The sequence below is a fragment of the Nothobranchius furzeri genome, chromosome 6 (assembly GCF_043380555.1).
Source record: "Nothobranchius furzeri strain GRZ-AD chromosome 6, NfurGRZ-RIMD1, whole genome shotgun sequence".
Lineage (NCBI taxonomy): Eukaryota > Metazoa > Chordata > Actinopteri > Cyprinodontiformes > Nothobranchiidae > Nothobranchius > Nothobranchius furzeri.
In genome coordinates this window covers 44,424,310-44,452,066 of record NC_091746.1, presented here as the reverse complement: position 1 = coordinate 44,452,066, position 27,757 = coordinate 44,424,310, and the positions used below count along the sequence as shown (strand labels likewise).

The 27,757-nt window shown below is 42.4% G+C and overlaps 1 protein-coding gene across 4 annotated transcripts in view; it reads right to left on the bottom strand.

Moving 5' to 3' along the window:
* Positions 1-27,757, bottom strand: part of cntfr (ciliary neurotrophic factor receptor) — a 335,019-nt gene that overhangs the window by 198,355 nt on the left and 108,907 nt on the right. For 3 of the 4 annotated variants that reach the window (XM_054744200.2, XM_054744202.2, XM_054744201.2), the window contains one exon: positions 10,380-10,461. In XM_054744200.2, coding sequence (XP_054600175.2) covers positions 10,380-10,461 — 82 coding nt within the window. Of the gene's footprint in view, positions 1-10,379; positions 10,462-19,263; positions 19,374-27,757 lie in introns of all 4 variants that reach the window. The other variant, XM_054744199.2, reaches the window with a different exon arrangement.

The following is a 27,757-nucleotide window of genomic DNA, read 5'->3' as shown; positions in this document are numbered from 1 at the left end:
CATAGCAGCATGTGTCAAATGCTCAAGAAATAAATAGAGCTTTGACAGCTGTAATACCATGGAATTAGTTGGAGAGTTAACCTCTTAGTCTCCTGCTGTCTTTCATTTGCTCCTGTTCCCTCAGCTTTTCTGGTTTCCTGGGCTCTCCCATCTCCCTTTTGTTTGTAGCAGTTAAACGGAGTTTGCTGTACAGAAGCTGAACAAAGCGCAGAGATACAGCCCTTCAGCGATGGTGGTGAAGGAGCAAATGACACCATGGGTGGTAAATCTTCAGCTGATCATTCGGCTGGATTAAGAAGGGAGAGAGAGAGAGAAAGCAGGAGAGGGGAAGAAAAGGATCCGAAGCAAAGATGTTGAGGAAAAAGCTACGGTGAAGTGTGGATGATGGTGGAGAAAAGGGAGGAAGAGGAAGTATTACGTCAGTGAGAGAGGAGAGGGGAGGAGGGAAATAAAAAGGCATAAAGAGTCAAAGGAAGCAAGGGAGATGGAGAGAATGATTATGAGAAGAAATGTTCGTCTCTCAATCAGGATATGGACTCCCATAAATAACATGCTCTCACACACACACACACACACACACACACACACACACACACACACACACACACACACACACACACACACACACACACACACACACACACACACACACACACACACACACACACACACACACACACACACGTTATTAAGCCCTTTCAGCGAGGAAGTGGTGGGTGCGGCACTGCTCCCATTCATTCCTATTCAATTTACACCAAAAATATATCTAGTGAATGCAGCGTGAGGTTACCTTTGCCGTTTTGCGCAACACACTGAAGTTAAAGGTAATTTCACTAGGCCCAACTGAGGATATCCGTAAACAGGTCCACACATCAACCACCCCTGTGAGCTGATCCCTCTGAAGATCCTTTTCATCATCATCAGGCTAAAACCATCATTTGAATGGTCCTAAACATGTTTGGGGTGTTTGTCTCTCCCGTGATGTTATTCCTGTCTCCGACATTGTCCAACATAATTAGATTCACACAGTCAATTGTATAAATTAGGCAATGACGTCACTGAATGACTGGTGGAACAGCCCGTTCCCTTGCAGAGGTTGACAATGCCAGTCTCAGACCGGAGATAAAAAGAACAACTAAATGAACTGAAGAGTCAGCTGCTGTATCTTATGATTAGTATAAACAATCTGATGCAATCAGCCAACCCCCCCACCCCCCCCCCCACCCCCCACCCCAGAATGCATTGGTAGTTGTCAGTTTTTACAAAAGAAAGATGATTTTTTGTTTTATGACAGATAAATTATCTGAGCTGGATTCTGGTTCATTCAGGAATATGAGAGTAGGATTACCTGATCAACAGCGTTTTGATATAACAGTCAGTAATGCTATTATAACAACGCGTTTGATCATCTTAAGTAGCGATGGGTACCGAATTCGATACTTTTTAAGGTACCGACCAAATTCCATAGTACCGACTGAGCAACGATTCACGTCATTTCAAACGGTGCCTCGTTTTGGTACCCGTCCTTCATAACGAGAACTTGCCTAGACAGCTGTGCATGCAAAAAAGCGTTATGTCGTCGGTCGCTGCGAGCCAGTTGTAAACAGAGCAGCATGGTAGAAAGAAAGCACGCAGAAGCTTGGGTCCACTTCACTAAATGTGATGGGTAACTGGATGATGATGAAACCAGTGACAACGAACTAAGTGAGACATCCTCATCTTAATCTGCTCCGGTAACTAAATAAAATGTTTAAGATAATGTTAGCTTGATATGTTAGCTTCCGTTCCGCTAATGGTGCGTTCGCTTTCTCCTCGGAACTCCGAATTTCCGACTTGAAGAACATGAACGCGCTCTAAAGTTTGGCTTCACTTTAATAAATGCGACGGGTGATTGTTGTCGCTGGTTTCATCTTCACCCAATCTAAGTGTGAGGCATCATCGTTTTAATCTGCTCCAGCAGCTAAATAAACTGTTTAAGATAAAGTTACCTTGATATGTTAGCTTCCATTGCCACCATTGTTATCAGCTAATGGTGTGTTTGCTTTCTCCTCGGACATTCTAACTTCCCAGTAGGAAAAATCAAATGAAAAAGGACGGTAAAAGGAATGAAGATACACAGTAAATTTAGTTCACAGTAAAGATGTTCGCTTCAGTTTAATTATCATCTTATAAAACTACACGGACGATGTTAAAATACAAACAGTTGTATGTTATTTATCGTGATATTTATCAAATATGGTTATATATTGAGATAAATATACATTTAATTATAAAAAAGAATTAGAATATTAAACACTCAAAAGTATCAAAAATTGGTACCATTAAGTACCAGTATCGATTCCTAGGTACCGGGAATTGGTACCAAAATCTATTCAAATGTCAAAGGTACCCATCCCTAATCTTAAGAGTGAGAAAACTTTAGAAAGCGAAACATTTTACTAGAAAAATGTGTTCTGGCTTCTTCCTGTATCTCTAAATGTTTTATTTCTTATCATTAAAGACTTTTGTTTTTTTTAAAAACTTCATCTTTAAACTTTTTTCTCACCAGACCTGACCTCAGCCTGAATAGAATAGGAAGGGGACAGGAAGTCGTGTTTTGGTGAATTTTAGCGGTATTGATGAAATTCACATTTATGACTAGACGCACAAATCCTGCTGAAATCTTTAGTGCACTTCCACGCAGTAGCGGTTTTAGGCACGGGCAGACAGGGCAGTTGCCCGGGGCGGCATTTTTTCATGACACAAAAGGGGCGCACAAGCGCTGAGTTAAAAAAAAAAAAAAAAAAAAAAGGAAATCTGCGCCGCACCGAGGTTTTCTATTATCTGTCATATGACAGTGTCTGGATTGGAAACTGCAAGTTGGCGCCCCCTGCAGCTGCAGGCGCTCCTGCTGACTGAGAACGTTCACATGCACCGTGTGTCTATGAAGAACAGGAAGGGGAGGGGTGCGGCGGGGGAATTCACCTCTGCGTCTTTCCCAAATGAAATGAGCGTGCAGGGGCTGAATCAACTGTATTAACATGGCTAAAGTCAATCACATCTTAACGTTCTTCCATATTTCATTCATAATATCATAAACAGGCCTATCATTCTTTCAGGTTTCTCTGAATTGTGTGAAATGGCCGAATAAAAAAAGGAAAAACAAAACGATTTTGTGGTCACCCCCCCATCAAGGTCAAATTGTTTAGTCCTGACTAAAGGAAACTTACTGAGTTAAGAGCCAAACAGAAGAGATGAACATAAAAAGGCTAAAACCACCAGGTGCCCCATTCAGGGGGAAAAAGGAAAAAAGAGGAGAAAGATAAAGGTATGTAGCTCTCATGATGCATGTTTTCAATTTTTTGAACCAGTTAACTGGGATTTTAACGGTTAAATGTGGTCAACTAATTGCTAACAGAGCTAATAGGGCTGAAATATTGAAACGAATATTCAAATGGTTCGAAAAAAGTCCTTGAATCGTTTTTTACTGATTCAAGATTTGTTAAATGCTCACTGCAGCCTGTGGCCTGCCTGAACAACAACAAACACATGTTGATCATGTTCACATAATAATAAATAAAACAACTGTACAAGCAGAAGAAAACACCCCAGTCACCACTAACTATCCTGTTTATTTATTGCAGATGGCTGCACTGATTATTTTTACATGATTTGTTCTGTAAAAGTTGGCATTTTTGGTAGTCTACAGTTTTTTTATGTCAGTTTAAATTACAATTTCAGAGGCAATTCTAAAATATTATGGATCATGATAAAGATCTATTGGAGATCTACCCCAACTTTTGGACTGCTCTGCCAGTCACTGTGGCTCAAGCTGAGAGGAGCTTTTCAAAACTTGATCAAGTCATACCTGAGGTCACCTATGTTTCAGGGGCGGCTGACTAACCTGGCTCTTATTAGTATCAATCACTCAGTAGGGGAGCAGAATTCATATGATGGCATTATTGATGACGTTGCATCAAGGTTAGGTTTTAATTTTAGTTTGTGTTTTCTGTTCTAAGTGCAATGCTGTAGTGATTATCTTTAGTTTGTTATGTGTGAAATATTTTTGCTATTTAGAATATTTATTATCTATTATGTTCATATATTCTTAATATTTAGTTATTGTTTGTTTTTGTATATTTGATTCTATATATTTTGATACAGTATATAATGTATAGTGCTTTACATTCTGACAACTTCATAGTAATTAATGTAAATATGTGCAACTTAGAAAAATGAATTTTCAATAGTCGTTCTAATAAAACATGCCTGTTTGTAGAAAACATGCGTGTGTTCGTGCAGGTGGTGTGGTGTGGTGGTGGTGGTGGTGGTGGGGGGCGGTTGGGGGGGTGGGGGGTGGGGTGGGGGGGCGCTCAAAGGGGGCCTCGCCCGGGGAGTAATTCGATATAGAACCGCCACTGCTTCCACGTATCTAATTTCAATGTGGTACTTTTTTTTTATCCTTTATTTCATTCACAAACAAATACAGGATACATTAACATATTGAGAAAAAAAGCATTTGAATGAAAAGGAGCAGATAGAAGAAAAAATCTTATCCGCCAAACAAACACAGTATAACCTCAGTCACTTTCTAATATTTTCATGTCTAATCTTTGACATTATAATTCACCTTTTCATAATTACTAAATACATTAGATTTTATACATTTTTTAAATATTGCAAGTGTAGTTGATTCTTTAAATTCCTTGTTAATGGCATTCCACAATCTTACACCATTTACAGAAATGTTACATTCCCTCACTTTGGTTCTGAATCTAGGTTTCTTAAAGGCATCAGTTCCTTTTAACGTGTACCCACTTACTCTCTTATGAAACATTTTCTGAATATTAGTTGGTAGATTACTCGTATTCGCTCTGTACATTATTTGCAATATTTTCCACTCTACCAAGTCAGGAAATTTCAGTATTTTGTATCTAATGAATAATTGATTAGTGTGATCTCTATAGTTACTGTTATTAATGATTCTCAATGCTCTTTTTTGCAAAATGAACAATGGTTGTGTAAATGTTTTGCAAGTGGCTCCCCAAATTTCTAAACAATAAAATAAATATGGTTCAATCAGTGAGTGATACAATGTTAACAACCCCGACAAATTTAGTAGAAACTTGACTCTATATAATACACCTATGGCTTTGGCGATTTTCCCCTTTATATAACCTACATGTGATTTCCATGTGAGACTCTCATCGAACATGACTCGAATAAATTTGGTTTCTTTTACTCTTTGAATTTCCATTCCATCTATCATTAAAGATACATCACAGCTTCTTCTGTTATTAAACAGTATCAAGTTTGTTTTGTTCAGGTTCAGTGACAGTCTATTTATATCAAACCATTTTTTAACTTTAATCAATTCACTGTTTATCACTTGAGTTACTTCATGTGCATTTAATCCTGAACAAAACAATGTAGTATCATCCGCAAATAAAACTGTGCCAAGTAAATTAGATACATTTACCAGGTCATTAATAAACAATATGAACAGTTTAGTTCCGAGGACTGACCCTTGTGGCACACCATAATAAATATCTTTTAATTCAGATTTAGCATTATTTATTTGAACAAACTGTTTTCTATTGCGTAAATAACTATTAACCCATTGATGCGCCACCCCTACTTAAACATGAGCACTAAATCCTCCGGGATATTTGTTGGGTTTGTCTTACATGTAATGGTGGAATTCAAACAACCCTTTATAACTTTAACTACACTAAATCTTCATAACAAAAAATAAAATAAAAAAACTGCAATTTTCATTCCAAAAAAAAAAAAAACAAAACAGGGAAATGCCACTGTTGCTCATCAGTGTGACACCATGATGCCTAGTCCTGTATGAACAGCTGCTTGACTGGTAGAACATCCCGTTTCCCCTCTTAACCCAATGAATAAAATGGATGTTACTCATCCCTACACGTTCTTTTACTTTTGTTCATGCATTTCCCCTCAACCTTCCCCTCAGGGTCAGCAGAGTGGGATTTTAGATTTGATGAAAAGATAATGTCTTTTCTGTAGAAAGTCTTTTTTGTGTCATATTGATATCAAAACAAGCCAGTTCTGTAAAGACAAGAGTAATTCACACTTTTATTACAACTCAACTTGACTACTGTAATGGACTTTACATTGATGTCAGTCAGGCCTCCCTCTCCTGCCTTCAGCTTGTCCAAAACGCTGCTGCAGGCCTTTTAACCAAATCATGTCGACATGAGCACATCAAACCAGTTCTGTCATCTCTCCATTGACTCCCTGTGCAGCACCACAGGATTGATTTTGGTGTCCTCCTGTTGGTCCATTATTTCCTAAACGGTGTAACATTTTGCTCCCCTGTACTTTGCTGACCTGCTTCAACCTCACGTTTTATGGCAGGCCTTCAGATCAGCTGACCATCTGCTCTTGATCGCACCAAAAACAAAGGAGAGCAGGCTTTTCACTCATGGCCTCAAAACAAACTACTTTCACATATCAGACAGTCTTCGTCACTTCCTGAAGGAGGTCAATAAAAAATACCAATATTAGTTAGATTTATAGCATGGGACTTTGTGTGTAATAAATGTCATAATCATCTAATTGAAAGTCTCTGTTGGATTCATCTGTTCTGTCTTCTCCAAAGCCTTTTCTCTAACATGTATGGGTCTTGTATTTTTATTCCACCTAGCTAATATTTCCCTCTCCCCCTAAAACCGTGACTGTTTTCACTAAAAATTTCAACAAATTCTAATTGGTTTTACCTCAGAGCCTTACACTCTTCCTCTCAGCGTGTTTTTAGCTTTCAATTATTTTCTTTTTCCTCTGTTGTTTCAAGTGATGTTTTATTAAAGGACCGTTGATTGTACTGCCAGGCTTTCCATCCAAGATTTTTATTTCTTTCACCAATTTTTTGTTTGTTTATTTTCCTGTCGGCATGAGTCACTAACAGTTGAATGGCTGTTCAGAGTGCTGTCCTGGAAACCAGGGAGTGTTTAGATGTGTGGGGTCTTGTTGCAACAAAATTAGCAGAAATGTAGGGATATTGACAGAAAAATGTGCCATGCCTGCTGTCTTTTTTGTGTTTTACTGAACATTCATTACATTTCCTGAGAATAGAAAGCTGTTTCCTTGATGTAAACCAGAAAAAGCTCTGTTTCCTTGATGTAAACCAGTAAGAGCATTTTCTTTTTTAAATCCTTTAAAAAAAAATTCCTGTTCAAAGTGCATCAGCAATAACCATGCATCCATTTATTTTATTCTGTCTGCAGATGTATTCCATTAGTTTTTCTTTTCCTTGTATTTCTACAGATTCCTGTCGATATTCCTGAAGTCTCAAATGCATTTCCTACACTGCGGATCCCCTATCACATAACAGTGTGTGCATTCTTTTGTGTTATAATTTCCTACAGATTGATTCCAGCCTAACCCTTTTTTGTCTCTAGAGCTGACAATGTCTACGTGTTAGCACATATGGAACGTATTGTATGTGAGTCTGTGGAGTCGTGTATGACACAACCCTGGGGAATCCTGTCAGTCAAACAAGCTGGCAGTTTATGTGAGGAACCATGCAATTTGCAAGACAGACTTGTAAAGTGCGGTAAATATGTAATTGCTTCAGTGCATTAGAGCTTATGTGAAAACAAACATATCAGTGCTTATTTGGGTCTTTGGTTATGCAATGAGTGTTTTATTTTGACTCAAATAGGCCAGATAATGCTATTTTTAATCTTTGAGAGCAAAGGTAGGCACAATATAGGATCAATATTACCAATGACACCATTGAGATGTCGTATCCTAAAAATGAATTATTTCAGCCAGCCTGAATCTATACCCGGAAATATGCAACTGTCTGTTTAAGTGAAGCTCCGACCATGCCCACTCTGACAAAACGCGCCTACAACAGCGTCTTAGGCACATCAATTGTTTTATTGGCCCTGGTAATGTAGCAGTTAAAACATCTGATGGCGGTTCGACTCCCTGTGTCTGCAGTAATGTACTTGGCCTCCTGAAGCAGATTGAATTTATTTATATTTTAGTTATATTAATTATGTTCTGCAAAATATTTTGTGTCGTTAAAGATCTTTGAATTTGGTCATTTCCAAGCAGCATTTTAGTTGATTTACTCTGCTCACTTCACATGGACTCACACAGGCTAAATAAAGAATGTCAATTAAACAGATTAGTCCAAATCTGTTAAGGCGGGCTTGGGGGATTGGGGGGGGGGGGGGGGGGGTACTCCGATTGAGTGCCACTGCAATAAAGGGTTTGAAACATAATACTGGTGTGTAGCTAATAGGGAGGAGCCGGATACTCGTTTCAGACGAGTATCCGGTACAGATACAGCATTTTTGACGAATACGAGCATGAAACGAGTAAACCTCGTAAATAACTGTAATCATGCTGAAGGAAAATCCTCATTGGGTAACTGACTGTCTTCACGCTCTGTGATTGGCCAGTCACATAGAGCGCCCGCCCCTCCCTACTCACAAAACTCTCTAGCCGGCCGGGAGAGCAGTCCGTCCGGCTCATCCACGCACACACACAGACAGTAATGGATGTCGCTGTGATTGCTTCACTATTGCTCACGTTTCTTCAGTTTTCCCTAGGTTTTCTTCAGCTCGCCTCTTTATCGGCTGAATATTTAAAGTTACATTTTTCGTAACTTACATGGTGCATTTGACAAGACAGAGCTGACGTGCTACTACCTCTGCTCCGGTCGGGTTTTTTATTTTTTTAACTCCCTCTATCTCTCTCAAACACACACACCTTAATCAACATTGTTTTGTTTAACTTTGTGTGGGGCAAAATGCCGAACGTTAAGAAAAAAATCAGTTTAATCAAATTAAAATAAAAAAATTATACATAAAGTTGTGTCTGGTTCTAGCATTTCATATTTCCTAGTTCCTACTGCATGAGTTCAGATGTATTAATCCATGCACTTAAATATTAATGTTCTGATTTTATTGAAACACTTGTTCTGAAATAGTTTCTTTACTATTGTGATCAAAAATATTTAATCTCAATTCTGAGGCTGCTCTGTAAATAGTTTTCAAATAAACAATACAAATATCAACTTCTGATCATTCTATATCAATTTCAGACTTAAAATAATATATTGATGTAAACCGCACCCACTTCTGGTTAAACCACGCCCACTTCCGGGTTCTGCCACGCCCATTCCGAGTACAGATACAGATACAGGTAGTGGTGTACTCGCGCATAAGTTACTTTTAGAAATCAGTGACTGCCTCACACACATACCCTTTGAGAGCCTCGTGATTTTTATCTTGAGAGGCGCTATAGAAAAGATCTTTTCTTCTTCTTCTTTGCTGGCCATTAAGTGCATCTTTGTGGACAGGGTGGGCTACCTTTGTCTCATCTGCAGGCTTAGGAAAAATTTGTAAAAAACTAAATCTGAGAGTACTGACACATAAAGTCAGTGTTTTTTAAATAATAATTATTCTGGCTCATTTATTATTATTATTATTATTATTATTATTATTATTATTATTATTGTTTTTAGGTTCAACACAACTTCCCAAATTCTTGTTCAGGTCTATGTGTGTGAGCGTGTCTGTGAGTGTGTGTGAGACACTCGTGACACATTGATGTGCGTCACTGGGGACTCATTGTCTTCCTTCAACTCTTTCTCTAGGTCAGCTGACTTTAACGGTGTATTCTCATAGGTTAACAACTCAGGGCAACTCATCAGTAACAGTCAAGTGATGGACTGGACTTTTCTGTTAAGTACACACTATTTAAAGAGCTGGTGACATTTATGGTGCTTGTATCTTGAGGGAGCTCTCAAAGGAGCAGACACATCTTTGTTTCTTCAGCCTCTCTTTTCTCCCTTTTATCATTTGCTCATGGTTGCCATTTGACCCGACTGGGAACTTGTGCTGAAGTTCTGTATTTGTGCTGTTTGCGCTCCAAAGTTGGAGCATTGTTAATTGCACTGATACATTTTCTTTGCATGCATGAAAAGATAATTAAACACTGATTCCCTCTCTGGTACAATTCCAATTTTACTGCCACGTCTTTCCCCTCAGAGGCAGTGAATACATGTTGTAGCTCACACAAATTGACTTAAATTACAATCATAACCAAGAAAACTCCTCTTTAACTTCACTAATGGACAGCTAAATCAACTCAAGCAAAATTAAAAACATAATTTAACCTGCCAGTTGTGGAAAAAAGAAGGGGGGGTTCATTTGCAACAACTAGTAGCAAAATAATTTAAAGGAGAAAGAAGTGGTGAAGATGACATCAGCTCAATTGCAAGGGTGTAAACTAACTGTAGGTCAAGAATATAGAGAAAAGGCCACCAGGGCTGACCACTCCAATAACATTGCAGTGGAGTAGGCCTCAGCAGAAGGGTGAACTGGAGTAATAAAGAAGATAAAATGCATACTCACCAAGCTGAATGCGTCTCTGAGCGTAAGCTACCACCACTGCAGCCAGAACTACACAGCACAACGATGTCACAAGGTTTGCCATCTGTAGACACACACACAGCAGAGTCATCAGTGCATGTGAACGCCGCAGCGAGTGAGTCGTCCTGATTGACTGACAGACCCATAGACGCCTACAACACCATGTAAGAGATGGAGAGATAGCCACTTCATGTCCTCTCTGTATCTTTAAATGTCTGTCTCCCTTCACTTCATTACTGAAGAGGCCTAATCCTCTGTACTCATTTTTTTCCTACTTGTCAAATTTTCTTATTGCCTTTCTTTACTTGTCTCACTTGTTTCCATCCTGTCTCTATGTAATCTGTGTTTTCCTGTGCATGTCTCCTCTTTCCTGGTCTTCCTTTTGCCCTCTTCATCAGACTAATGGGTTCATCCTCCCTGGGATGGGCCATGGGCAGCAGCTCTTAAAGGTACAGCACATCATCAACACACAGCTGACATGAGTATCCATGCCCTTAACGTTTAACCCGCTATGCATGTTCAAACAAACTTTCACTACATGAGTTTTAATTATCTACGTGAAAATGAACAATAATAATGTATGGAATTTTTCAATTTTCACTACTTTGAAATAAAATAACATCTGACATGATAAAGTAAATGTGCTCTGAAGTTTTAAGTTCTGGCATTTTGTTTTGGATTTCCTCATGCCTCTGTCAATTTTTTGAGAATGAATAATTTAAGCTACTTTCTGTTGCAAGTTTTCATTCTTACAAATTCTGGTTTATCTGATGACTAATTAAAAAGTTAAACTACATGCAAAATTCTTTAGACTATTTTCAGCTAACGATCAGAAAAAAGGGCTTCAAAAAACAGATTAATCCGTGTAGAACAAGAAGCAACATGGATTTCATCACTAACAAAACTTAATACTGACATGATTAATACACCAGACCAGACCAGTTTTTAATAATGCCTGAGACAGTTCTGAACCCAGTTTAGTATTTGTACAGTCTCTTTAGATGTTTCATCTGCTTGATGCATGCCAATGATCTGACCTTTCTCCACCAGTCTAACATGTTTTCCACAACCACCAGATGGGCCATGGTTGTTTAAGAAATGAGAAGCAACTCATTGCACCAGTTGGGGTTAAATAACTTGTTGCCAGCTAAAATATGAAGGCCGTAATTATCCAACTTGAGGCTCGTGCGTATTTTTCAAGCAGTGTAGCTTATTCTTCAAAGTTGATTCATGTAACTAAAATTTGGGCCTGAAGCTCTTGGTCATGATTTTAGGTTTCAGCCTAAACAAGCACAACACCATGTAACAGTTTCCTCTGAAGGTTTACAATCCAGATTATGAATGAAAAAACCCAGATGGTTTATTAAAATTAATTTTCCTTTATCTATTTTGTAAGTGACAAAAAAAAAACAAGCAAAAACGGAACTCAACAAGTGGAGCTTCTCTAGATCCACCATAAAATAAGTTTTTCTCTTCTTCTCCATCACCCCTGCTGCTTCCTGGCTCTTTGGCTCCTTTTCTTTGTTCGACTTAAAGGGAGACTTGGCTTTCGTACACAGAAAAGTTGTCTACAGGTCTGCTTGCTGCTGAGATTTGCACTGAATAAGGTACCAGTTTCTGCTTGTGAAGAACAGAACGAGCACTCTAAATGACTCCCCCTTCTCAAAAAGGAAGTGGCTTTCCTTGTTCTTCTGAGGCCAGACTCCAGCTGATCCAAACTTCTGTCGTATCCTATTCCCTCTTACTCTTTGTTTAGCTACAGCTACTTACTCAATTCATAAAAACTCTTTCATTTCCACTCTAGCTATTTCTTGCTCAGTTTCTCTCTGTCTTCATCTGAAATTCCACCTCTTCATATCACGTCCCTCGCTTGTTCTGTCTCCCCGTGTTAAGGCCCGACATGAACACCACAACACCGTGTTAAAGCATCTTGCTGAGGGAAAAGGAAAAACATGACCCCAAGTGCTGCGGATTGATTCTCAAGAACATGAAAAAGCTTTTATAGTCAGAAAATTTTTTTTCATGCAGTGCCAACTAATCGGACCTTGAGAAGAAGATATTTCACATTCAATCTGCCAGAAGAACTGAACATGGGTTTATGACAGTCAAATATGTTCAAACAGCTAAAGACCCTTTTATTTAAAGCTGCTTTTAACTAAACCTTTTATTTCCTTATTTTTAACTCAAATTTTTAATCTTTCATCTGTTCACGAAAATTTATAATTTTATGACTTTATTTTTTCTGACGTTAATCTAATTCTGTTTTGAGAGCATTTTATTTGGTTTGATCTACGTGAAGCACTTTGTGATTCTATATCTGTGATAAGTGCTATATAAATAAAATTTACTACTTATTTACTAAATGTTTTGAAGTTCTGTTCTGAATATAGGGTTAAGTGTCTTAGAAATCAGATAACATCAGATACTTTTAAAAACACTTGTTTGTAACTTTAAAGGTGCAGTATGTAAGAATAGAAAATAGAAAGACTTTTACAGTGAGAAATTCCCCCAAAACAAAATGTTTCAGTCATGTTGGAAGGAAGGTTAAAGTGGTTGCAGTAACCAAACGTTACCACAAGGTGTATTTTTTTCTTCATTTCTACATAATGCACCTTTAATTTTTGATGTCAGGCTGATCAGACTGGATGAAGGAGACGAACAAGGTGAGACGTTTAACAGTTTTATTATTTCTCTGGTCGTATCTCTGTGAGGAAGAAACGATGACTGAGATGAGAAGCCGGTCACGGCGTCTTCCATATATAGCCTTGCTTGGCTGTGACGTGGAGGGAATCCCCGCGAGGAGCACGCTGGGAGCTCCCCACGAGGGGCATGTCGGGAGTTGTGGTCCGAAGGTCAGCCGGGAGATACCTGAGTCCTGACAGGACCCCCCGGTCCAGGGACGGCTCCAGAAGTCCCAGCGCGACCCCGGCGGACCCAGAAGTCAGAGATCAGGGAAGGGTCCAGGATGGACCGAGCCAGCTCCCAGGAGCGTTCCTCGGGGCCATAGTCCTTCCAGTCCACCAGGTACTGCCAGCCCCGACCCCTGCGGCGAGCGTCCAGGATGCGCCGGACGGTGTAGATAGGCTCACCGTCGAGGAAGCGGGCAGGAGGCGGCGCCGGAGCCGGAGGCGGGAGAAGGGAGGACTCCAAGTAGGGCTTGAGCCGGGAGGTATGGAAGGTGGGATGGATGCGGAGAGTAGCCGGCAGCCGCAACTGGTACGTGACCTGGTTGATGACCCTCTGGATGGGGTATGGGCCGAGGAACCGAGGGGCGAGTTTCTTGGACCTGGCACGGACCCGAAGGTCAGCCGTGGACACCCAGACCTTGTCCCCAGGAGCATAGGAGGGACCAGGACGGTGTCGACGGAGATGCTGGTGAGCATAGCTGGTGTTAGCTCTGGTTATGGAGGCTCGTGCTTTGATCCAGGTGCTCTTGCAGCGTCTCACCATGGCTTCCGCTGCCGGAACGGCGACCTCGGGTTCTTGGTGGGCAAAGACCGGGGGCTGGAAGCCATAGCAGACCTCGAAAGGGGACAGCCGAGTGGCAGATGAGGTGTGAAGATTGTGGGACAGCTCCGCCCAGAGGAGGTATTTAGGCCACTGCGAGGGTTGAGCCGAGACAAAACAACGAAGGTACCGACCCAGCTGTTGGGTAGCCCGCTCCGTCTGGCCATTGGTCTGCGGGTGGTAGCCTGAGGATAGACTGACCGATGCTCCCATCAGCCGACAGAAAGCTTTCCAGAACCGGGCCGTGAACTGGGGCCCCCGATCCGAGACCACGTCGACTGGGAACCCGTGGAGGCGCACCACGTTCTCCAGGAACAGTTCCGCTGTGCGTTGGGCTGAGGGGAGACCCGGAAGGGCGATGAAATGGACAGACGTGGAAAAGCGGTCCGTAACCGTCATGACAGTGTTGAGGTTATTGACCGGCGGGAGACCCGTGACGAAGTCCAGCCCCACGTGGGACCAGGGGCGGCTGGGCACCGGAAGAGGTCGGAGGGCACCAGCCGAGGCCTGGTTGGGGTTCTTGGAGCGGGCACAGACGTCACAGGCGCTGGTGTATTCTTTCACATCCCTCGCCATGCCTGGCCACCAGAGGGCTCGCTGGAGGAATTTAAGAGTTCTGGAGAAACCAGCGTGGCCAGACAGGCGTGATTAGTGGGCCCAGGACAACGCCTCGCTGCGACAGGCCGTGGGGACATAGAGGCGACCCGCGGGGGTCTCTGGAGGCGCGGGGTCGTCCCGGAGGGCGTTCTGGATAGCTTCCTCCAACGGCCACCTCAGTTGCCCCAGGAAGTGGTGTTCCGGGAGGATTGGCGCTGGCTCGGACGAGGGCGTGGAGTGGGTGAATTGGCGGGAGAGGGCGTCCGCCTTCTGGTTCTTGGCTCCCGGGCGGTAGGCGAGATGGAAGTCGTAGGGTTCAAAGAAGAGGGCCCAGCGAGCCTGGCGAGGGTTAAACTGCTTGGCAGATTTAATGTGGGTCAGGTTCTGATGGTCATTGCAGATCGTGAAAGGCCGAGTGGTGCCCAGAAGCCACTGCCTCCATTCCTCCAATGCCCATTTTATGGCCAGTAACTCACGGTCACCCACACCGTACTTCTGCTGGGTGGTGGAAAACTTCCTGGAGAAGTAGGCGCAGGGATGGAGCCTGTCGTCAGGCCCGCCTTGAGACAGGATGGCGCCGGCGCCGACGTCAGAGGCGTCGACCTTGACCACAAAGGGAACTGCAGGATCTGGATGGCGGAGGATCGGGGCCGAGGTAAAGCGGGTGACCAGGTGGCGGAAGGCCCGAATGGCGTCGGGAGTTAGACAAAACAGCTGGCCAGGGGAGCCTGGTCGAGTGAGAGAGGTGAGAGGGGCTATGAGGGTGCTATAGTTCTTTATAAAACGGCGGTAAAAGTTGCAGAAACCCAGAAAACTCTGCAGTTTTTTCAGGCTGGTTGGCAAGGGCCAGTCCTTCACCGCCTGGATTTTCCGAGGGTCCATGGTTATCCCTTCGTCCGAGATCATGTAGCCCAGGAAGGATATGGACTGCTGATGGAAGGAGCATTTCTCGGGTTTACAGTACAGGTTGTGGTCCAGGAGCCGGGTCAGGACGGCGCGAACATGATGGATGTGTTCGGCCTCGGATTTGGAGTAGATCAGTATATCGTCCAGATAGGCGAACACCCACCGTCCCAGCATGTCGCGGAGGACATCATTAATGAGACGTTGGAAGACAGCAGGGCTATTGCATAGTCCGAAGGGCATAACCAGGTACTCCCAGTGGCCGGTGGGTGTTATGAATGCGGTCTTCCACTCATCCCCGGCCTTTATACGGACCAGATTGTAGGCGCTCCGGAGATCCAGTTTCGTAAAGATCCGTGCCTGGGAGATGGCATCCAGAGCGGTAGTGAGGAGCGGCAGAGGATGGCGATCCTTGACCGTGATCTTGTTCAGACCCCGATAGTCTATGCAGGGGCGAAGATCGCCTTCCTTTTTCTTCACGAAGAAGAAGCCAGCGGCACCCGGAGAGGAAGAGGGTCGGATGAACCCCTGCTGGAGGGCCTGGGCGATGTATTCTTCCATCGCTTTGGTCTCGGGAGGCGCGAGAGAGAAAAGGCGCCCGCGGGGAGGACTGGTTCCGGGTAGCAGCTTGATCTCCATATCATATGGCCGGTGAGGTGGCAGGGAGGTGGCGCGCCGCTTGTCGAACACCGCGGCCAGGTCCCGATAGGGCAGCGGCAGGTGGGGCGGTGTGGAGCCGGGGCCCCCGTCCGGAAGACCCGCCGAGGATGGAGGAGGACGAGGTGGGTCTGGCACGAGGTCCCCCAGCCCAGCAGGCGGTTCTGGGACCAGGAAATATGAGGGCCGTGGAGATGGAGCCAGGGGAACCCCAGGATTAGAGGAGAAGAGGGAGCAGAAATGACCAGGAAATGGAGGGTCTCCTGGTGGCCTTGGGTGATCATAAGGAGTGACTGGGTTCGGTCTCGGACTGGGTAGGGTTGGAGAGGCCTACCGTCCACCGAGGTCACTGGTATAACTCTCTCCAGGGGTTGTAGGGGGATCCGTAGGCGTTTTGCCAGATCTAGGTCCATGAAATTGTCCGCGGCCCCCGAGTCCACCAATGCGTTTACGTGGAGTGAGGCCTCACCATGGAGGAGGGTGACAGGAATAAGGAGACGGTTAGTAGCGACAGGGGTAGAAGAAGACCCAGACTGAGCGACCCCAATACTCAGTGGGGCCCCCCGTTTCCCGATCGTAGCGGGCAGTCCAGGCGTCGGTGGTCGGGAGAGCCACAGTAGGCACAGAGGCCCTCGCGCCACCGTCGTTGTCTCTCCTCGGGGGGAAGGTGGCCGAGCTGCATGGGCTCCTCCGCCAGCATGGGTACAGGAGCTGGCGTGGGTGAACGAGGGCGAGGCACCGGCGTCCTGGGTGGACGCGTGGATAACTTGGGTCGAACCAGAACCCGCTGGTCGATGCGCAGCGCCAGATCAACCACCTCATCCAGGGTCTGAGGCAGCTCCCTTCCCGCCAACTCATCACGGATGTAGGGTGCCAGCCCCTCCAGGAAGGCGGCCCGCAGAGCGGAGTCATTCCACTGCAGCTTGGCGGAGATGGTGCGAAACTCCGACGCATAAGCGCACACCGAGCGTTCTCGCTGGCGGAGTTTGAGAAGGCGTGTCTCTGCTCCCACTTCGCTGCTGGGGGGAACAAAGGTCTTCCGGAGAGCGGACACAAACGCAGCATAGTCGTTGCAGGCAGGGGATTTGGAATTGTAAAGCGCAGCAGCCCACTCCGCGGCGCGTCCGGAGAGCAGGGAGGTGAGATGCGCCACTCGGGAGCGCGCAGATGGGTAGCGTCCAGGTTGGCACTCGAACTGCATGTCCAGCGTGGCGAGCAGACCATCGGGGCTCCCCGTCTCCCCGTTCCACCTCTCCGGCAGGCTGAAGTGGGGCTCCTCCCTAGGAGCAGAGCGGGTTGGCTGCTGGAGTGCAGCGATCTGTTGCTGCTGATCGTTTGCCTGTTGTTGGAGAGCCGTGAGAGCCGTGGATAGACGCAGGGTGTGGTCGGACAAGGAGTTCACCTTGGTGTTGAGCTGATCTACCATGGAACGCAGCTGCACGTTCTCGTGGCGGAGACGATCGATCTCCGTTGAATCTACTCGGATCTCAGTCATCCTGTCAGGCTGATCAGACTGGATGAAGGAGACGAACAAGATGAGACGTTTAACAGTTTTATTATTTCTCTGGTCGTATCTCTGTGAGGAAGAAACGATGACTGAGATGAGAAGCCGGTCACGGCGTCTTCCATATATAGCCTTGCTTGGCTGTGACGTGGAGGGAATCCCCGCGAGGAGCACGCTGGGAGCTCCCCACGAGGGGCATGTCGGGAGTTGTGGTCCGAAGGTCAGCCGGGAGATACCTGAGTCCTGACATTTGAAAGGAAAAAAGCTGATAAACTATAAAGGAGTACAATTGTTATTTTGCCTTATTTTTTGGTAGTTTCAGTGACAAATCTAATTTACTAGGGTGATCAGGTGAACTTTGGTTCTCCTACAACCCCAGCTGATGCCATGAAGGGGATGTAGCCTGGCTTCCTGATGGCTGTGAAGGTGATGAACAAGGTGCCATTTCTCAGGGATGGTATCGTAATGAGGTACTGCTGCTTTGTTTTCTACTTTTGGTAAGCTTTCATTAAGTTTGCACCTACATAAGACAAAAAACGTGAATGAAAGTTTGCATATAATACATTAATTGAAAGACTTCATGTGTGTGTATCTAGTGCACTGATTTGTGAGTGTGAGTGATTGGCAGCTCATATGTATTTCATCTGGGGAGACTGACAGGGGGTGAAATTAAAATTGTATCCCTTGTCAGAGCGTCACAATCCCCATCTTTGCTTTTCGTTCTCTAAGTGCTGGTTTGCCCATCAAAACAAAATATGTGTGCGTGCGTGTGTTTGACTGGATTCTCTGAGAGCCAACACTCAGTTGTGTGTGGGGGGGAGGGGGAGGGGGGGGGGTATTTAGCCTGTCTATCAGAAAACAATAAATTTTGGAAATCTGACAGCTTCAGATCGCTCACATAGTGACAGCTAACAGGTGACTTGAGCCCACAGTCACACAAGCTCAATCCATCTTTTCCTCCCCAACTCACACTCTCTCACTCACTCACTCACTCACTCCCTCCTTCCACTTCCTTATTCCATATTTATTTATTCATTTCTCATTGGAGGGGAAAGGGCTGAATGGGCATGATTCTTTTGAGTGCTTAATTAAAATATATAATTTATTTCTAATAAATGATTTTGCCTCTGCATTTTTGCTGCAGTCCAACTTTGTGAACATTTGCATTTAAAATGAAAAGCCAAGAGGAAAACACACTAGGCAGGCTGAGGTGTCTGTGTGGGGTCTGTGTAGGTCTTCTTCTTCTCTTTTACAATTTTGACATATTTTACATTTTTCTGTGCCCCTTTTGGTCAAAACTGTGCAAATTTGAATCCCACTGTCTGGTCCAAAGGGCCACTAAGTCATTATATAATTAAACTGTCCCGAAGAAATAGCTGTGGCCAGTACAGGTCATTTTCAGTCAGAAGGTTCGACAACAAGCCTTTGCTGATTATGTTTCATATTTACAATAGCTGACTGAAGTACAGACAACATGTTGTTCTCTCCTGATCTTTTTCTCCAAAACAAAACAGCCAAATTCATCCTGTCATGGAGCTGTCAGAAACAGAAAGAGTTCATTACAAATGTGTCTGCAGTGAAAATAAAAAGAAGTGCTCCCCTGGGTAATAAATAAGCTCTTTGGTGCATAGCAAGAGTAGCAAGTTACAGCCCTAAGGAACAGCATCCAATGCTATCAAATGTGGGAGAAAAGCTCACAATAGCGTCTTGCGTTGTTGCCTGCGAGGCCATCAGCGGGAAATGGCACGTGAGGAGTTTTGTCCCTAAGTAAGACATCCATCATGTGGGGGAAGATGTTGCCTGCTCCCCTGACAAAATAAAATCAAAACAAATGATTTAGCTCTTGAGATTGTAAGTAGCTGTTTTATTAAGTAATTCCAAAGGATGTGCAGTGGATTGAGATTTATGGATCATACAGGCAATTACTGAAGATGTGATGCTGAGACTGTGGTGAATTATCCAGCTGGGCCCCAGGTGGAGATTGGCTGTTTGGCCAGAACCGTGTTGTCTGACACCATAGAGAGTCTTGCTTTTCTATAAAGTCCTATCTTTCCCCAGTTTCCTTGACTTTAATGACTTAGTGCAATGCAACTCACCATCTGGTGAATGGACTATAAACACAGAAAAGAAACTCTACCTTGTTTAGATGCGCAATTCTAAACAGCAAAGCACCTTTTTTATGAGCCTGCATGAAACGTTCAACATTAACAAATGATTTTTTTCAGAGTGATACGGGTAAAAACAATGTAGATTAAAAACACTTACATCTTCTCATAAAAACAATAAAACTCAGAGGTAATGCATCTTAACAGTTTACCGTCTGCCAATAAAAAGACAAGCTACGAACCCACTGGTGTCCTTCCTTAGGAGACATTTCAATGACAGAAAATGGTTTTAGCTTCCTCACACACTGTGGTATGGAGACGCCTGATCAATGTAGCAAGTCGAGCAACTTTTTTGAGTTGGGTTCAGCTCCCACATGTTCAAATGTAAATCATTAAAAAAATCAGACAAATGTATGATTTCATCAATTCCAATGTTACTTTTTTATGACAATTGCAATACTGTGAAAGTGACAAAAGTAGATATTTTCAAACTTCTAAAGCAAAACAAGACCGCTTTTTGAGTGTAAACCAAACTCAAACAAGAAACAAAATATATATTGTATCCAGGGGCACAAGATAGCCACAGGGTCATAAAAGGGAATTTAAAGATGCAGACATTGAGTTTTTAGAAGTTAGTAGAAACATGTTGAGAGTAGAAATTCCAGGTGTTGATTGATATGTGGTCAGAGGACAAGTTACTTCATTCCCTTGTCACTAGTATTGTCTGTTTTTGTTGTAACCAAGGCTTCTGAAATGAGATGGATATCTGCTTTTGGTCTTGGCTGATCTACTATACAGTGGGTTTATTCTAAATTCAGCTAAAACAGGGCCTAAAAGTGATGCTTTTCTAATGACCACATTGCTATTTGCTACAGTTATGGCATATTTAGCTAGCCTTGTATACAATAACTTTTCAAGACATTGTGGGTGTGGTAATTCATTTGTACATATTTACTAAACTCCATCAGTAGCTAGAGAAGCCAGGCCTGGACACTAGTGAGGCCCTCAGTACAAGAGCAATGGAGGTCAGTGACTACCACACCAGACAAGACTCAAGAACTGGACTGTGCAGAGCTGCCCCTGAGATGGTCCAGTACCTAATAGCAGAACATCACTTTAAGTGGTGATAAACATAAAAAAGAACATTAAAGAGCAACTTTTTGGCAGATAAACAGAATGAGTGTCTAATAGTGTTGTAGTCATTACTTTTTTTTATGCATCTTATTTAATACAAATATTTTACCCAAAACCAACAGTGTGGCGCCCACTTCAGGTTAAAAGTCTGCTCTACACTTGCATTGAAATCAGCTATCGCCATTGGCCAAGCCAGGATTTTTAACATTAGCCAGTATTTGTGACATGGATGCACTGCAGCCGAGACTCGGCCACGCCTCCGGCTGGCTCGGCCACTCACAAGCCAATAAAACGATGTGGCTCTGAGCCACTGGCATCCCCTAAAAAACCTTGCTCTTTCACATTATGAAATTGTGAAGTAGAGGAAAGACCAAGGTTTGAAAATTTGCTAGGATTTCTCCAAGGTTTCTAACAAAGAACATTTTTCTTTTAGCCAGATTTTTATGAGCATGCAAAATATTCTTATCATCATGATCTTATGTTTCAAGTTATTACAACTTAAATGGAAGAAAGCTGCTTCTATGACAGGAATATACCAGCAGTGTAAAGTTTACTTTAAATAAAGCATGATCAGTTAATTATCCTGTAATGTAGCTTCCCAATAAAGAAAAGTCTGAACATGTTAAAGAGTGGAATGCTTTAGTTTATTTATATATTTTTATATTTATTTATTTAATCATTTATTTATTTATTCATTCATTCATTCATTTTTCTCATCCCTAACTGTGCTGTAAGTCTCTGACAGGTGTTTATTCTCACAGGTTTTGAACGTTAATTAGCTCAAATGTTAAGGAGTTTCCTGCGCCCGTGACCCAGATGGCTGTAATAACAGCAAAGGAGCATCTCTGGTGCGTTCATCCATCAATAACTGTCCTGAACGAACACTCATTTACTCACAAACATAACTAATCACACATTAGCACCACCATTGTAACCTTTAATGTCAAGCTCTATAGCCGATGATGCAACTTCCTCATTCCCATAATGCTTTGCTTTGCTTTGCTGGCTAACGATAATTCTCTCATCAATCATGCTGGGTTGAGGCAGATTAACTACAAGCACCGAGGGGCAAAATAGAAGGAAGGGGGGTCAAGTCCGATAGTGTGTCTGCTGGCATTTTGGGAATGGTGCGCACATACGTGCACACACAGCTGGCATTTAGTGCAAAGTGTTGATAGCTGGATGGCTGTGACCTTTTTCACAGGCCCGATGGCTATAATTGCTTGCTAAAGACAACGTCAGTGGTGTCTTGAGAGGTAGCAGAGGTCGAGAGCGTAAACACACATGAGTGCGGACGTGCAAAGGTACGTATGTGGATGACGGTGTTCAGCTTGTGGTGATAAATTCAGCCATTGATCACATGTGACTGCTTTCAGCTGGCTGAGATTTAGTGGACCTGAACACATCAGCCTCTGTCTCATGTATCATAAAGAACCACTGCCGCAGAGGTCCCTCATCACAGAGCTGCTGGGTCCAAACTGCTTGGGTTTTTCTTCTGAGTCAGCTGCACATCTCACAGTACGTGCCCATCAGGAATGGTTAGTGTTTTTAACAGGTTATGAGTTTTCATTTAAAGCTTCCTTTTACTTGAACATCAGAAGCTACAACTATTTTGAATAAGTCAAAAAGATGCATCTTGCTTGAGGATCTTAGGGCGCATCTGTATGACAGCTTGTTGAGCAGGAATGTTTGCTTTTAAAGCTGAATATGAGTGTGTACATATGCGAGAGGTGTTTTTGTCTCAACCCCAGCCATCTGGACCTCCTTGTGTGTGTGGAAGCAGATTTAGGTGGTTAGAGATCTCTGGAAAAACACACTGTTACCTCCAGCCCTCTCACCTCTGAACTCTATAAGTGTATCAAAGCTAAGAAAACAGAGCACTTTGTGTGTGTGTGTGTGTGTGTGTGTGTGTGTGTGTGTGTGTGTGTGTGTGTGTGTGTTTTCAGCATTCTTAAGTCCTACTAGGCTTTGAATGATGGGTGCAGACTCCCCTTTGTGAACAGGGAGCCTCCAGGAGCTACACAGCATGTGTGTGTTAGTGTGAGTGTGTGTGAAGGAGAGTGTGATGTACAGGCTGTGATGTTCTGAATGGAGGTGTTTTTACTGGGAGTTAATCAGAACCAGAGCTCAGGCCTTGCCCACAGTGGGTCAAACACTTGCAGTGTCCAACATCACCTCTTTTTTCCCTCAAATTCAAAAAGTCTGATTTGCAGCTAACCGCATCACTATGCTTTCATGCTTCCCTGACTATAGTTGACTTTGTCAACTCCATAATGATAAAATGTGTTTGAACACTAAGAGACATTCACATTCACATTCACTCATCGACTTTACAGAGAAGATAGTAACAGCAATAGAAAAAAAAGAATATTCGATAGTTTTTCTTGACTTAAAAAAAGCCTTTGGTACCGTGGAGCATAACTTGTTACTGAAGAAACTAAATAGTTATGGAATTAGAGGTGTTTCAAATCTATGGATCAAGAGTTATGTGGAAAATATGGAACAGTATGTGCAAATGTAGGAAGTTAAATCCCACACACTGGGAATCAAGTGTGGAGTTCCCCAGGGGTCAGTGTTGGGGCCCTTTTTGTTTATCTTGTATATAAATAATTTAAGGGAGGCATGCACAGAGCTTAAACCCATTTTGTTTGCAGACGATGCTACCTTAGTTTGTTGTGGGGAGAATTTGAATCAGATTCTGGACACTGTACATAAGGAGTTCTCAGTATTGAAGACCTGATTTGATGATAATAAACTCACATTAAATTTGCCAAAAACAAAGTTTATTATTTTTGGAAATAAACACAATGATCTAAATGCTAAACTCAGGATAAGTAATATTGAAATTGAAAGGGTAACAACAATCAAGTTTCTTGGAGTGATAATAGATGATAAATTAAATTGGAAATCACATATAACTTACATTAAGACAAAAATGTTGAAATCAATGGCGATAGTGTATAGAGTTAAAAAGGTTATCAATATGTTTTCTCTGCTAACCCTATATTCTTCTTTTATTGTCCCTTACTTAATATATGACGTAGAAGTATGGGGCACTACATACAAAACCAATTTAGAACCTCTGCATACTGTACAAAAAAAGCAATACGAATAGTGGCTAATGCAGAATATAGACAACATACTCATTCACTGTTTATTAAATTAAAATTCTCAAGTTTAAAGATCTTGTTAACTATAGAATAGCACAACTTATGTTTAAAATACTGAACCAGGAAGCCCCTTACAGTGTCCAGAAGTTGTTTCAACTAAGGGACGGAAATCATACTTTACATGTAACATTTATTATAAGACACCTTTGATTAGAACCAACAGGAAATATAATTGTATTACATCCAGAGGAGTAGAAACATGGAATAATTTGAGTGAAGCAATCAAGAAATGTAAAACAATTAGTAAATTTAAAACTTTCTTGAAGATGGAAATGTTAAATACATATGGTATGAACAAAGTGGCAATATCTTGTTGACATCACATGAGTGCTAGAATTTGAATTGAATATTAATTGACTCAATTTTTTTCTGTGGCATCTATGGTTTGATTTGATGAATTGTTTTCTTTTTCTGATGATTTTCTGATAAAAATCAGGTTTATGAGAATGCATTATTTTAATCTACTCATCATGGGATCCTTAAATAAGCTGTTTCAGCTTCTTGGAGTCCCTTTCACAGATCTAATTTATGTAGTAGAGTGATATTGTGTACAGAAATGTTATGAAAATGGTCTGTGAATAAATAATAAAGAATAAAGAATAAAGAAATGATAACATTTAAAAAAATGTCTTTAAGACATTTGTAGATATTTTATTAACCCTCTCAGGCTCAAAATAAGTTTTGATAAAAGGACGAACAACTAAGTCCTTCAGCGGTACTTCTGAGTTGATAAATGCTCATGAAACACGTATGTGGGTAACCAGGTAGGTAGGTTTTAACGTTGCAAATCTGCAACGCCTGCCCCCAGAGGGTTAAGCTGATGAAAACCACAGAGGAATATTTGAGTACTTTTGCCGTCTTCTTTACGAGGACTTTGCCAGAAAATATCAATGTGTCAACAGTCAGTTTATTCATCAGTGAACAAAACTGAATCAGGAGACGAATAAGAGGAGCAGTGGAACAAGTCCTTCACATGCCAGGTTCAGGTATTCCTCATGGCTAGTGTGATGAAAGGTTTTCCTTTTCCAAAACCAGCTGATGTTATTTAGGGAATAATTGCCTTCTCTACTGACCCAAACAGCAGCCAAACTCATAATAAAACCAAGTGAATGCAGGATATTTTTTTCATTTCACAAGTTGTTTACTCATGATGGTCTTGGACTTTGCTTTATGAGAAAACTATTGTAACACTGCAGTTGGGAGACTGAACACAGGCTTAATGGTGCTGCTGCATCATAAATTAATGGTGCTGCTGCATCATAAAAAATAAAGTCACATCTAAAATCTGTGTATATGTGTGTGTTTGTTAAATGAGAAGGAAATCACAGCAGAGATGCATGAAGAAGCACCAAAAACAGCATAAAGTGCAACTATGACATAAAGATGCTTCCTTCTCATCGACTTACTCTGTGTGTACAGGGTGTGTGTGTATGTTTGCTCAGTATGTTTACCACACCAGTTTAGTAAACAGGCAACACAGTTCCAGTTTGGTCTGGGCTTAAACACACTCAGACGCCCTCTTACACACAGACACACACACATAAGCTCAACAGATGCTATCTGTTGAACTTTCCTGTGAAATCCACCACAAGGAGGATATATTTAGAGTTGATTCCTCTATGCTAGCCTGAGAGCAGGCTGTGGTATCAGCTGAGTGGCCTAATGCATTTAGGTGGTATGAACTGATTTGTCAGGTGACACTGATAAATCATGTGACGCACAGATGGAGATGAATCCATTGTGGACAGATCCAACTTTTGCATGAATATTGAACACAGCCTTTACATTTACACAAGACAATCTATAAAAATGCAATACAGAAACACACCTTACATGCAAAACTAAATAAATAAATAAAAAGTATGGGAATTGCCCCCAAAATAGATTGTATTTCTCCAGTTACACATGAAACTACAACCTTCGTGTATCATTGTGCTGTTAGTGATGTATCTTCTCATTTCCCGGTGCAAAAATGTACTCAATAAAAACAAATAGAATGAAAAAGAAAGTGGTAGGAACCTCCAATTAAAGCCTAATTTATGCTTCTGCATCTGTGTCGGTATTGAAATCCTCGCAATGACGGATGATGGCTCTCCAACAGAAACGCAAGAACAGACAAAGTAACTTTTCTAAACATCCATCGAACGAGATGGAGAGCGCAAGCTTGTGACTGGCCAGGATGGCGCTTCTTTTAAATTCGTTACCGGCACCGCCATTGCTCCCTCAAAAAATAAATAAATAAATAAAGAGCCGAAGATATAGTGGCCAACCGAGCAGCTTGAAGATTACCTCGTTGTCAAACTGTGACTAGAGGAGTAAAGATGTGCAGCAAGTGTTTTATTTGTGGACAGAAATGATGGGGAACGTATGTTTAGAGGCGGTGAGTGCATGAAGAGGTGGAGATGAGATAGGGACAATTTTGTTCATGTTAAAAAGTTTCAGAAACACACACAAAAAAACACAAAATAAACACGATAGTAAATAGACTATCTTGGACCCGATACATGCCAGGATATCCCGGAAAAGTGCTACGCCCTCTGTTGTCCTGGTGGGGCATTGCGTTGCAACACTCCCCAAGTGTTGCAACATCTCTGTCAGTGTGTGTGCATCTCTTCCTCATGGAGCTGACGGAAAAGCACAAGCTAGTTGTAACTTTTGGGCTATTGACCACACTAAGCCAATAAGCCAAAGTTCCCACAGGGTGGAAAAAAACTTGGAAACTCCAACAAAAATCTCCAACCAGTATATGAACTGAAGAAGTTCTCTTTGTAATAAACATCATTAACTACCTGTCTTCTATCTTGCTCGTGCAGCTTTGTAGTTCCACCACCGTGGCCTCGGTTTAAATCCCAGATCAGATGTTACAACATTTAATGCTGCTGTGAGTTTAATCGTTTTAAATAAATACATATATAAATAAAACCAGTTGGCACAGTTAAGGCCATTGAGACCGCTGCACCACCACAGGAGCAGCGCTCACATGTCCGTGTACTCCTTCATGAAATTTACTGGTGCAATTAAGTTCCCTTAATTGTTGATAAACAGAAGTCCTTACTCATTACCTGAAAATACCTCTTCTGTAATATTTTATTCCAAACTTTACCTCTGGGTACCAAAATTAAACACCTACTTCTCTGTGGGTTCTGTAAGCTGGGTGGCCAAGCACCTCACTAACCAGAAAAACACGCTAACTACATTAGAACATTCACCATAGTACAATTAACTGTCTGTTTCTTCTCCACAGGGCATGCCTGGAATAGTTGGATGTGTGTTCAAGGGTGTGCCTCATGCCATCTTCACCTTCCTGACTTGGCTGCTTCACTTTCCTTATGAAAATACACGAGTATAATAATGTGCTTGTTTATATTTAGTGATTTCTTGTTTAATTCCATCTGTAGAGGCCATGCATTTACATACGGCTTTTATTTGGGGCTGTTATTACGATGTTGCACCCAACTCCCTAAGTGCACGAGTGCATTTTAAAAGTAAGTTAACACGATGGAAATGATGCAGTCATCAGGCTGGAAATACCTTCAGGTTACATAAATGATAATGCTGGAAAATTATACCGGAATAAATTGACAGAAATGAAATCTGAGAAAAACAATGTGGCGTGTTATGAAAGTTGTACTCCAGGCTTGCAGGCAGAACAATAATTATGATCACAACGATGATAAACCTGCTGAGCTATGACGACATTACATTACATCACAACAGCATGATTAGTCACCCCAGACCGAGTCATCCACTGTTCTAGAATACACTTAGTCATCAGTGACTTAA